The sequence below is a fragment of the Crotalus tigris genome, unplaced genomic scaffold (genome assembly GCF_016545835.1).
Source record: "Crotalus tigris isolate CLP2741 ecotype Arizona unplaced genomic scaffold, ASM1654583v1 scf7180000017997.644853, whole genome shotgun sequence".
NCBI lineage: Eukaryota > Metazoa > Chordata > Lepidosauria > Squamata > Viperidae > Crotalus > Crotalus tigris.
Genome location: NW_024096763.1, coordinates 424845 through 438007, shown reverse-complemented (window position 1 = coordinate 438007; position 13163 = coordinate 424845). Strand labels below are relative to the sequence as shown.

The following is a 13163-nucleotide window of genomic DNA, read 5'->3' as shown; positions in this document are numbered from 1 at the left end:
TTTTTTGTTTGACGCTCTGCCCTAAGCTGGCTGGGACAGAACTCCTCCACGGTCTTAACAGAATAACCAAGTTGGAAGGGGACCTCAGAGGTCATCTAGTCCAACGCTCGGCTCAAGCGGGAGACTCTCTAGCGTTCTGGAGAAATGACTGGTCCAAAGCTTTCCCAAAACCCTCCAGCGATGGAGCATCCACAAGTTCTTACGAAGATGCTGTAGTCATAAAGTGGGCCGCCGCAGTCGTAAGAGTGCCACTGCAGTCACAAAGTGAAGCAACGCAGCACGGTTTTGTCGGGAAACGAGAAGCCACTGCCCGTTTTTGGCAAAACCAGTCGTAAAATGCGGCACGTGATTTGGGGACTCTGCAAACGGCAGGAAATGTGGCCCAATTGCCGAGTGCCCAGGGGTGTCCAGGAACGTTGGATCTGGGTTGTAAGTCCACCTTTTCAGCATGGTCCTAACTATGAATGCTCATTTAGTGACCGGTCCTAAGTCAAGGACTACATGTCATGAAGAAGAGAGGGCCGTTCTCCCCTTTAATATAGCAGAGGTCCTATTTGTTTCTCAAATTGCACCCAGGTGGATGAAGACGTCCTAACAATCGCACAGAAAAATACAGGTAGTCCTCAACTTACGACAGTTCATTTAGTGACCGTTCAAAGTTGCAGCAGCCCTGAAAAGAGCGACTTGTGATCGTTTTTCACACTTAAGACCTTCGTAGCATCCCTGTGATCGAAATTCGGAGTCAGCTTGGCAACGGACTCGTAGTTATGACCGTTGCCGGGTCCCCAGGTCACGTGTTCCCCTTTTTCCGACCTTCTGCCAATGGGGAAAGCCAGATTCACTTAACAACCGTGTTACTCACTTAACAGCTGCAGGGATTTCACTTAACAACGGTGGCAGGAAAAGTCATGAAATGGGACAAAACTCACTTAACAAATGTTTCATTTAGGGATGGAAATTTTGGGCTCAATTGTGGTCGTAAGTGGAGGACTTCCTGTATAAAATTAGGTTGAATATTTCCATTAGGGAACTGGAGCGAGGGAAGGCTAATGGCCTCTGGGTTGAAAGGCTGGCTTTTTCCCCAGGAGGAACTCAAAAGGCAGTAGTACCTTGTGGACCTCTTGAGTCCAAATAGAATAGAATAGAATAGAATAGAATAGAATAGAATAGAATAGAATAGAATAGAATAGAATAGAAATACAGAATGGAAATACAAAATAGAATAGGATAGAATAAAATAGGATAGAATAGAATAGAATAGAATAGAATTATAGAATGGAAATACAGAATAGAATAGAAAAGAATAGAATAGAATGGAGTGGAGTGGAGTGGAATGGAATGGAATGGAATAGAATAGAACAGAATAGAATAGGACAGAATAGGATAGGATAGGATAGGATAGGATAGAATAGAATAGAATAGGACAGAATAGGATAGAATAAGAATAGGATAGGATAGGATAAGGTGGAGTGGAGTGGAGTGGAGTAGAGTAGAGTAGAATATATGGAATGGAATGGAATAGAATAGGATAGGATAGGATAGAATAGAATAGAATTACAGAATGGAAATACAGACTAGACTAGAATAGAATAGAACAGAGCAGAACAGAATAGGATAGAATAAGGATAGGATAGGATAGGATAGGATAGGATAGGATAGGATGGAATAGAATGGAATAGAGTGGAGTGGAGTGGAATAGAGTAGAGTAGAATATATGTAATGTAATGTAATGTAATGTAATAGAATAGAATAGAAACAGAATTACAGCATGGAATAAGAATAGAATAGAATAGAATAGAATAGAATAGAATAGAATAGAATAGAATAGAATAGAAGAGAATAGAATATAGACACTGGAAGGGACCTTGGAGGTCTTCTAGTCCAGCCCGCTGCCCAAGCAGAAGAATCCAAAGATCCAAAAAGCAAGATTTAGCCTTTTAGTTAGCCTATCATCGTGCTGGCTGGGGAATTCTGGGAAGTTGCACAAGGCTTAAAGTCGCCAAGGCTGGAACACCCCCCCCCCCCGGTTCTAAAGCAAGGATTTTTCTATCTTCCTGTTCCTTCCTTTTAGTTTTCTGTCCCTGTTAAAAACCTCAGGAATCTCCGTCCAAGAGAAGTTCACGCCTCTCTGATCTTGGCCATCATTCCTTCAGGGTCATTAAAGGTCTAATTCTGCTTAAACCCAAGCAAGATGTTCCCCTCTTTTGCCAATGCTCTTTATAGATTTCCAAAGAGGCCAGAAGGTGCCTCTTAAATCTGCTCTGGGTGGAAATGACAGCCTGCAGGTCACCCGCCTGGGTGAAATCTACCCTGGATTTATGAGGTCAGCGTAAAGAACTTTCTGAGAAGGACTATTAAAAAAAAACAAATCCAACTTTGGGCACTTTAAGAAAAGAACAGGACGGTATCTGCACCGATCAATGATTTTGCTTCTAAAATTACCCATTTGGGAACCCAAAGCTTTCTTGATTTATCACTTACACAGTGATTGCTCCTCGGAGTTTTAGCTTACACGCTCCCTACTCAAGAGAGATGGCTGCTAATTCCAAGCTCAAGAATGAAATGAATTAGGTTCTAGAACAAGGGTCTTTCAACTGGGCCCTTTGATGACTTGTGGACTTCAACTCCCAGAATTCCTCAGCCAGCGTGCTCGGCTGAGGAATTCTGGGAGTTGAAGCCCAGGGGGACTTCCAACTTGGCCCTTTGATGACGTGTGGACTTCAACTCCCAGAATTCCTCAGCCAGGCACGCTGGCTGAGGAATTCTGGGAGTTGAAGTCCACACGTCATCAAAGGGCCAAGTTGGAAGAGCCCTGTTCTAGAAGATTCCAGGCCCTGTCAGCCTCCCTGAGGCCTTCTGTTTTTCGCTTCCATTTTGGACAGGTGGTTCTTGACTTACGACAATTGCGCCCAAAATTTCTGTTGCTAAGTGAAACAGTGGTTAAGCGGGTTTTGCTCCATTTAATGACCTTTCTTGCCGTAGTTGTTAAGTGAATCACTGCAGTTAATGACACGGTTGTGAGGTGAATCTGGGATTCAGGGGCCCTCCAGGACAGGGCTCTTCAAACGTAGCCCTTTGATGACTTGTGGACTTCAACTCCCAGAATTCCTCAGCCAGGCATGCCTGGCTGAGGAATTCTGGGAGTTGAAGTCCACAAGTCATCAAAGGGCCAAGTTGGAAGAGCCCTGTTCTAGAAGATTCCATGCCCTGTCAGCCTCCCTGAGGCCTTCTGTTTTTCGCTTCCATTTTGGACAGGTGGTTCTCGACTTAACGACAATTGTGCCCAAAATTCCTGTTGCTAAGTGAAACACTGGTTAAGTGGGTTTTGCCCCATTTAATGCCCTTTCTTGCCGTAGTTGTTAAGTGAATCACTGCAGTTACTGACATGGTTGTGAGGTGAACCTGGCTTCCACGTTGACTTTGCTTGTCAGGGGGTCGCAAAAGGGGATCGTGTGACCCCTGAGGACGCTGCGACCGTCATAAATACGAGTCGGTTGCCCAAGTGACCAAATTTTGATCCAGCGGATGCTGTAGCGGTCATAAGTGTGGGAAAACGGTCATAAGTCGGTTTTTTCAGCGGCGTTGTAACTTGGAACAGTCACTAAATGAACGGAATGAGGAATACCTCTCAGGTTTTCAACAGAATTCAAGGCTGCAGATGGGGATGGTCGCACAATGGAGAAAAGAGTCTAACATTCAATATACATGGCTGAGTTGTGCCCCATAACCAAGACACAAGCGTAACAAATCTCTTAACATTTAGACCTATCTGGTTTATTTATATGATTTTTACAATTTCTATGAGGGATAAATTTCTGCTGATGACCCCAACGTCCTGGTCGCTGCAAACTTTATACGTTCTCCTAGCTGTGCTGGGCTTCCTTCAAATATCTTTAAATACAATCCATCCATTTCCCCCTATATATCCTCTGGAAACTAACAGCTGGCTTTTTTAAAACAGCAAACCAACCGTAAACAACACCTCAAACAAGAAGCACCAACTCAAGAGGAAGAAGGTAACAGCGAATAATCGTCTAATCAAGGAATTCATCAATGCTGACAAGGCAAGCTATTTGTATATACAAATGAGTGCAAACCTCACTCCCTAGTAGCACTGATGACGTTACCTAGTTGGGTCGTGAAATGTCCGCCAGAAAGCAACCCAACTCAGACTGGACAGCCATTTGTCTGAAATGGTATAGGGTTTCCTGCCTGAGCAGGGGGTTGGACTAGATGACCTCCAAGGTCCCTTCCAACTTTATTATTATTATTGTTGTTGTTGTTGTCATCATCATCATCATCATCATCATCAAGGATCTCTCAGAAATTGTCCAGATTGAGAAAAACAGCCACAAGGGAATGTCTTTTCCAGTCTTTCCTCCAGAAGAGTGCAATTAATTAATTAATTAATTAATTAATTAATAAAATTTATATGCCGCCCAATCCCTAGGGACTCAGGGCGGCGTACAAAATTAAAACAATAAATATAACAATAAAAATAAGTACATTCACTCATGCATGAGTCCCAATCGTATCCCGCCCCCCCCGTGGACATCAACATTTCTAAATAATAATGGTGGGATAGGAGGGAGGGACTCACACAGTCCTCCTCCTCCTCCTCCTAGCATTGAAGATGTTCCCTAGCTGGGTTATGAAACGTCTGCAAGAAAACCACCCAGCTCAGAAAGCACCAAGGACCCCCCCCCACAGTCCTTCTTCTTCTCCTCCTCCTCTTCCTCCTCCTCCCCTTCACCCCCTCCTCCACTCCATAAACCCCACTGCCTTTGAGCCTGATGATATTACTTAGTTGGGTCATGAAATGTCTGTAAGAAAACAACCAGACAGCACCAAGAACCCAGAATCCTCCTCCTCCTCTCCTAGCACAAACTCTCCTCCCTCCTAGCATTGATGATGTTACCTAGCTGGGTTATGAAACGTCTGTAAGAAAAGCACAAGCTCAGAGAGCACCCAGGACCCCACAGTCCCTCTCCTTCTCTTCCTAGCACTGCTGCTGTTGCCTAGCAGGGTGATGAAATGTCTGCAAGAAAACAGCACCAAGGACCCCACAGTCCTCCTCCTCTCTGCATACCCACTGCCTCCTAGCACTGATGATGTTACCTAGTTGGGTAATGAGACGTCTGCAAGAAAACAAACAAGCTCAGTGTGCACACCAAGATCCCCACCGCCTTCCTCCTCCTCCTCCTCTTCTCCTTCTCCGCAAACCGCACTCCCTCACAGCCTGATGGTGTTACCTAGTCGGGTCATGAAACGTCTGCAAAAAAAACCCACCCAGCTCAGAGAAGCACCAAGGACCCTCACAGGCTTTTGAAACAAATACTTTTTCAGGGAGTCGAAGGCTGAACCAATTCTGACTCCAGGATTGCCTTGGTGTCACGGCCGATGTGCGAAGGGCTGACGGCCCGTCTGCAAGATCCTTAGTGGATCAGATGGATTAACGGGAGATCTTTTCCCTCACCAAGTCAAGCCTGGCCCTGTTTATCTGGATATTAATCCTATCAAGGTCTGGGGAAGAACGAGAGTTTTTCCCTCCATAGTCAGGGCAGGCAGAAGAGAAAATGCAGACAGCTCCTCCACTGATTTTTTTTTTATTTTATTGATTACTTATTTACCGATCACACTTGCAAGTGACCCTGGGCGGCTTGCATTTTATATCAAACAATTTTTAAAAAAATAATACTTACTTTATTTGCAGCAGCCAGTGGAGAGTTCGAGGAAGCGCTGAGAAGTCTCATGGAGACCTCCAGGTGTTGTGGGGGAAGGAAGAAATTGGGCACCATAATAGGCTCGGATCTGAGGGACAGAGTTAAGGAACAGAACAGGTGGGGCGTACACAGACATTCCTCGACTTACAACGGTTCATTTAGTGACCGTCCGAAGTGACAAAGGCACTGGAAAAAGCGACTGACGGCCGTTTTCCACACTTGACGACCGTTGCGGGGTCACGCGATCAAAATTCGGACTCACCGACTCACATTTATGACGGTTGGACGCTGCGGTGGTCCCCGGGGGTCCGGCGATCCCCTTTTGCGACCTTTTGACGGGGAAGACGGATTCACTTAATAGTTGTTCAATTATGAGCCGAGGTGGCGCAGCAGTTAAGAGTGCAGTACTGCAGGCCACTTTAGCTGACTGTGTTCAGCAGGTCAGCGGTTCAAATCTCACCGGCTCAAGGTTGACTCAGCCTTCCATCCTTCCGGGGTAGGTAAAATGAGGACCCAGATTGTTGGGGGCAATGTAAATGTATATATATATACATTGCTTACTGGTGTACACCGCTTAGAGAGTGCTTGCACTTAAAGCGGTCTATAAGTCTCATAAATAAATAAAATAAATTACGGTCGTATGTCGAGGACTGCCTTGATTTCAGTTCTGTGCCTGGGGGAGATTCTTCCGATGAAGAGACAGGGAGCCCTTTTCTTCCCAGGGTCCGTCGCGGCTGGGAAGATTCCCAGAATGCTCTGGGACCACGTCAGAACCTCCACGGGATCCTTCTTCTCCCCCGGGCATTGATGTCAATTGGTAGCCCCCTCCCCATTTTTTCCTGAGGTTTCACAGAGAAATCCTTCTTAGCCAAGTTGGGTTAACCCCCAGGTTGCTTCCACTTGAGATGGGCAGAATATAAATGTAATAAATAAATTTATCTCCCCCTAGAGCTGGCACCTGTCTAGATCTAGAATGACTAGTGGAGAAGAAGGCAGAGCTTCACAGAGACAATTTTGGTTGCGAAGACACCAGTCTAGAAAATAGGAGACGGTGAGTTGTAGTCCCGCCTTAGCCATGAAAGCCGACTGGGTGACTTTGGGCCAATCACCAGGAGACGGTGAGTTCTAGTCCCGCCTTAGGCATGAAAGCCGGCTGGGTGACTTTGGGCCAATCACCAGGAGACGGTGAGTTCAAGTCCCGCCTTAGGCATGAAAGCCGGCTGATTGACTTTGGGCCAATCACCAGGAGACGGTGAGTTCTAGTCCTACCTTAGGCATGAAAGCCGACTGGGTGACTTTGGGCCAATCACCAGGAGACGGTGAGTTCTAGTCCTGCCTTAGGCATGAAAGCCGGCTGGGTGACATTGGGCCAATCACCAGGAGACGTTGAGTTCTAGTCCCGCCTTAAGACAGGAAAGCCAGCTGGGTGACTTTGGGCCAATCATCAGGAGACGGTGAGTTCTAGTCCCGCCTTAGGCATGAAAGCCGGCTGGGTGACTTTGGGCCAATCACCAGGAGACGGTGAGTTCTAGTCCCGCCTTAAGACAGGAAAGCCGGCTGGGTGACTTTGGGCCAATCATCAGGAGACGGTGAGTTCTAGTCCCGCCTTAGGCATGAAAGCCGGCAGGGTGACTTTGAGCCAATCACCAGGAGATGGTGAGTTCTAGTCCCGCCTTAGGCATGGAAGCCAACTGGGTGACCTTGGAGCAGTCCCTCCCTCCTTCCCCAACCCACCTCACAGGGTTGTGGTGGGGAGAATAGGAAAAGGAAGGAGCATTAGGTTACATTGGCTGCCTTGAGTTGTTTATAAAAATAACAAACAAACAATGTCTATGGAGATTGTCCGTCCTCCAGGTCCTGGTTGTCCCAAAGGTGCTTTGTCAGGAGGCAAGTGGACTTTCTTGTTTTTCTTTGAAGACGTTTCGCTTCTCATCCAAGAAGCTTCTTCAGCTCTGACCGGATGGTGGGGAAGGGAAGGATTTATACTCCTTGTAGAAAAACTGGTCATTTGCATTCTTTTTAGAGGGTCCTTGAGGCCACTTGGAGGTTTGTCTGTGTCCCCAAAGTCACCCGAGTGGGGCAAATGGGTGTGGAGCTTTCTTGGAACTGCTGAACGGACGGTGTTGTATAAACATAGATAAACCTCCAAGTGGCCTCAACGACGACTCTCTAAAAGGATGCAAATGACCGGTGTCTGCAAGAAGGATAAATCCTTCCACTCCCCAACATCCACTCAGACTGTGGGTGTGAAGCCTTCTTGGAACTGTGGAAAGGACTGTGTTGCAGATTGGAGATAGATAGACTACCCATTTGCATCACTCAGGACACAAAAAAACCCCTCCCAGTGGCCTCAACGGCTCTCTAAAAGAATGCAAATGACCAATTTTTCTGCAAGGAGTATAAATCCTTCCCTTCACCCACCATCCAGTCAGAGCGGAAGAAGCTTCTGGGATGAGAAGCGAAACGTCTTCAAAGAAAAGGCTCCACACCCATTTGCACCACTCGGGTGATGCCGAGGACACAGATAAACCTCCAAGTGGCCTCAACGACTTGCTAAAAGAATAAAAATGACCAGCTGTCTGCAAGGAGTATAATAAATCCTTCCACTCCCCTCCATCCAGTCAGAACCTGAAGAAGCTTCTGGGATGAGAAGTGAAACGTCTTCAAGGAAAAAACCAAAGGTGTTTTTTCAGGAGGCAATTGGACTTCCTTGTTTTTCTTTGAAGACGTTTCGCTTCTCATCTTCACCATCCGCTCGGATTGGATGGTGGGGAGTGGAAGGATTTATACTCCTTGCAGACAGCTGGTCATTTGCCTCCTTTTAGAGAGTCGTTGAGGCCACCTGGAGCAGTGGTTCTCAACCTGTGGGTCGGGACCCCATTTGGGGTTGAACGACCATTTCACGGGGGACGCCAAACAACGCAGTCCGCCATTTTCCCCCCCTTTTCCTTAGCTGTGGCTACTCCCTTTTATTCTATTGGCTTTTGAAAGCCAATAGAATAGACTCTCTTGAATAGAGTCTAATTCTATTGGCTTTCAAAAGCCAATAGGAATGGTCCAGGCTGTCTCTGCCCTGCTGAGCCTGCCAAAAGTCCCATTCTGCAAACGGTGCTGCACCCGTTGAGTAGTCCTCGACTTACGACCGGTTGAGTAGTCCTCGATTTACAACCGGTTGGGGGGTTGCGGCATTAAAAAGGTTGAGAACCACTGGGATAGACAAATACCTCTTCCTCATTATCTGTTATTCGATTTGATCAGGAGATGGCAACAATCAAATCTGGGCTTTTTGTTCTGCTGGGAACCATGGTGCCCCTCAAAAAAGCCGGCCTTCAGCACAACGGCTACCTTAGGTAAGGCCTGGATAAGGCTGTGCTAACTACAGGTAGTCTTTTGAGACTTACAACCTCCATTTAGTGACTGTTGGAACTGGCAACGGCATGGGAAAAAGCCACTGGTGACCGTTTCCCACACTTAACGACGGTCGCCGCCTCCCCATGGGCACGGGATCCAAATAAAGACCCTTGGCAAGTGTTTCGCACTCGCGACGGTTGCAGCATCCCGGAGTCATCGACGGGGAAGCCAGATCCACTTAACAGCCGTGCGGCTAACTTCAACAGCTGCAGCGATTCGCACAACAACTGCGGCAAGAAAGGTCGTCAAAGGGGGGGAAACTCACTGAACAACGGTCTCGCTTAACGACGGAAATTTTGAGCTGAACTTGAGGTCGTTAAGCTGAGAACTGCCTGCAATCCTGTCCCTGGCCCTCCTGGTTAGTTTCGGTGGCTGACTTCGGCTGAATTTTAGGCCGTAAAGCTTAGATTCTCTTTAAGGGCTTGCAGACTTCCCGCCGTTCTTGGAAAACAAAAAACTTGGGAAATTAGTAATCATTAAAAGAGGCCCGCAGCCTTGACCGCTTTTTCTTGGAAACCGCAGGGCAAAAGGTTCAGTGACTTGAGCAGGAGAGCCCGGGCTGGTTGCACAGACTTTGGTCCTTGCTAGCTTAGGGGTTCTGGGAATCGTAGTCCCGCATTTCTGGCAGATACTAATCCAAAGAAGGCTGTGCTGAGGTTTTAGCAAGAAGGAACTGCGTCACAGGACACAACCATTTTATGAAGTACATAAAACTTCATAGGAACTCCCAAGAAGTAGAGAGTCCTTGACTTATGACTGTAATTGAGTCTGCGGTTACAAGTCGGGCCGGTCACATGGGGGGAGGAGGAGGAGGACTGTGTGGGGGTCCTGGGTGCTCTCTGAGCTTGGTGGTTTTCTTGCAGACGTTTCATGACCCAACTAGGTGATATCATCAGTGATAGAAGGGAGGAGGAGGAGGAGGAGGGGGAGGAGGAGAACTGTGGGAACCTTGGTGCTCTCAGTGTTTGATGGTTTGCTTGGAGACGTTTCAATACCCAACTATAGAAAATCATTAGTACTAGATCCTACCACTGATGATGTTACCTAGTTGGGTCATGTAACGTCTGCAAGAAAATCACCAAGCTCAGAGAGCAACAAGGACCCCACAGTCTTTCCTTCCTTCCTTCCTTCCTTCCTTCCTTCCTTCCTTCCTTCCTTCCTTCCTTCCTTCCTTCCTTCCTCCCTCCCTCCCTCCCTCCCTCCCTCCCTCCTCCTCCCTTCTAGCACTGATGATGTCACCTAGTTGGGTCATGAAATGTCTGCAAGGAAACCACCAAGCTCAGAGACCACCAAGGACCGCACAGTCTTTCTTTCTTTCTTTCTTTCTTTCTTTCTTTCTTTCTTTCTTTCTTTCTTTCTTTCTTTCTTTCTTTCTTTCTTTCTTTCTTTCTTTCTTTCTTTCCTTCCTTCCTTCCTTCCTTCCTTCCTTCCTCCCTCCCCCTTCTCCCTTCTAGCACTGATGATGTCACCTAGTTAGGTCATGAAATGTCTGCAAGAAACCCACCAAGCTCAGAGGACACCAAGGACCCCACAGTCAGTCTGTCCTTCCTTCCTTCCTTCCTTCCTTCCTTCCTTCCTTCCTTCCTTCCTTCCTTCCTTCCTTCCTTCCTTCCTTCCTTCCTTCCTTCCTTCCCTCCCTCCCTCCCTCCCTCCCTCCTTCCTCCTCCTCCTTCTCCCTTCTAACACTGATGTGGTTCCCTAGTTGGGTCATTAAATGTCTGCAAGAAAACCACCAAGCTCAGAGAAGCACCAAGGACCCTCACAGTCCTTCCTCCTCCTCCTCTTCCTCCTCCTCGTCTCCACCCACCCCCCTCCCTTCTAGCTCTGATGTTGTTATCTAGTTGGGTCATTAAACGTCTGCAAAAAACCCACCATGCTCAGAGAGCACCAAGGATCTCACAGTCCTCCTCCTCCTCCTCCCTTCTAGCACTGATGATGTTACCTAGTTGGGTCATGAAACCTCTCTTAGAAAACCACCCAGCTCAGAGAGCACCAAGGACCCCTCAAAGCTCTGTCAACCAGGTCCATCTTCCTCAACCCTTGTCTTCCTGGACTTCTCTTCCAAGACTGGGAGTCGAAGTCAAGCTGAGGAAAGGTCGGTTGTGACAGCACCGAGGGTCACGCTGAAGAAGTAAAAGGAAGCGTCCTCCTCGTGGACATACCATCATTTATTCAAAGAGGTGAGGGCGTTGTGCGCCGCTGACAAGGCGAAAAAAGGATACAGGGCGAGCATGGGCGCGCTGAACTCTTCGGGCAGGTCTTCGTCATCTTCTCCCGAAGAGGCCTCGGCCTGCTGCACGATCTCTTGCGAGGCGGGACAAGGCTGGAGACCCTCTCCTCCTTTCCCGCGGATTCCTTCTTCCTGCTGGGGGTCCCTCTGCCGGTTTTCCGTCCCTTCTCCCGCTTCTGGAGCAGCCGTCGGTGGTCTGACGAAGTCTCCACCTTGCTGGGTGGAGGATGCGTCTTCAAGTCCTGCTTCCGGGACTTTCGGTGGTCTTCCTTGACCAAACGTTCGGATTTCTACTGGTTCCGCCCGCTCGGAGGATTCGTCTTCCCCAGCGTCTAGATCTTGTCCTTCCTCAACTCCGTCCCCGTCTTCTTCTCTGAAAGGGCTCTTTCCGGATCCAGCGAGGCTGGACACGCTCAAAGGATCATCGTGGATCCCGTTAGAGAGGGAGCTGCTTCTGAGGGCGCTCTCCTTCGCTAAAGATCCCCCATCCCGGGTCAGGTTGGCCTCGGGGACGGGTTCCTGCTCGGTTTCGGACACAAAGCTGGACCAGGGACTGGTTCTGTCCGTCACGGTGGTGATTTCGTTCAGGGTTCTAGGTTCTACAACGGCCTCTTCGTACTCTTCCTCGCTGTGGGACTGAGCAGGGTCAGATGGACACGACGGAAGGACTCCGCGGGAGTCTGCCGGGTCAAAGAATTCATACAGCATGTCTTCTGCCGAAGGGGATTTTGGGAGGGTCAATAAGGCTTCTTCACCTATCCTGACACTCAACAATTCATCGCTGGGAAGAACCTGGAGCAACTCGGTCCTCGTGACTCCATTCCGCTGTTCAAGGAGGGCCTGCTCAGCACTTGAGAATCCGTCCACGTCTCCGTGAGCGAGGGAGGACTCTTCAGGAGGGCTTCTCCTCTTAGGCCATAGATCTAAAAAAAAAGAAAAGGGGGGTCTTGATGCGTTGTCAAGAAAGGGGGACCAGCAGGCTTTTGTAATAGAAAAAGGAACAAGACAGGGATGCCCGTTGTCTCCGTTATTGTTTGTTTTAACACTGGAAATTTTGTTGATTAAAATTCGGGAGTCTCAAGAAATAAAAGGAATAGAAATTAATAAAAAAGAATATAAATTAAGAGCCTTTGCAGATGACTTGGTTGTTACTTTGTCTCAACCTGTTTCTTCGGTGGTGAAATTATTACAATTGATTCAACAATATGGACGTGTTTCTGGCTTTAAAATTAATAATAATAAGACCAAAATATTAGCTAAAAACATGACTAATGGTGATAAACAGGCTCTAGTTAACTTAACAGACTTTGAAATTGTTGATAAGGTAAAATATTTGGGGGTTACATTATCTGCTTCTAATGTAAAATTGTATAAAAATAATTATGAAAAGCTGTGGATGGAGGTACAGAAGGATTTAAAAAACTGGAATAATTTACAGTTATCCCTTATGGGCAGAATTGCAGTTATTAAAATGAATGTCCTGCCAAAGTTTATTTTTTTGTTTCAAATGTTACCTATCTTAAAGAACGAATGTAATTTAGATGAATGGCAAAAAGGTATTAATAAATTTGTTTGGGCAGGGAAAAAACCAAGGGTGAAACTTAAAATAATGCAAGATTTTCGTGAGAGAGGTGGACTCAAGGTACCAAATATGAAATTGTATTATGATGCTGTAGTATTGACATTGATTAGCGACTGGGTGAATTTAACAAATACAGAAATACTTCATTTGGAAGGCTGGGACCTACTTTTTGGATGGCATGCCTATTTAATATTTAATAAAAAAGTGGATTGGGTTT

General features: G+C 47.0%; 1 protein-coding gene across 5 annotated transcripts in view; it reads right to left on the bottom strand.

Annotated features, from left to right (window-relative positions):
- Positions 1-13163, bottom strand: part of C2CD3 (C2 domain containing 3 centriole elongation regulator) — a 96241-nt gene that overhangs the window by 10084 nt on the left and 72994 nt on the right. For 4 of the 5 annotated variants that reach the window (XR_005557062.1, XM_039346458.1, XM_039346456.1 and 1 more), the window contains exons 31-32: positions 11357-12287; positions 5703-5811 (exon numbers count right to left, since the gene is read on the bottom strand). Coding sequence is in view for 4 of the 5 variants with exons in the window: in XM_039346458.1 (XP_039202392.1) it covers positions 5703-5811; positions 11357-12287 (1040 nt within the window). In the remaining variant the exon portion in view is untranslated. Of the gene's footprint in view, positions 1-5702; positions 5812-11283; positions 12288-13163 lie in introns of those variants that run through there. The other variant, XM_039346459.1, reaches the window with a different exon arrangement.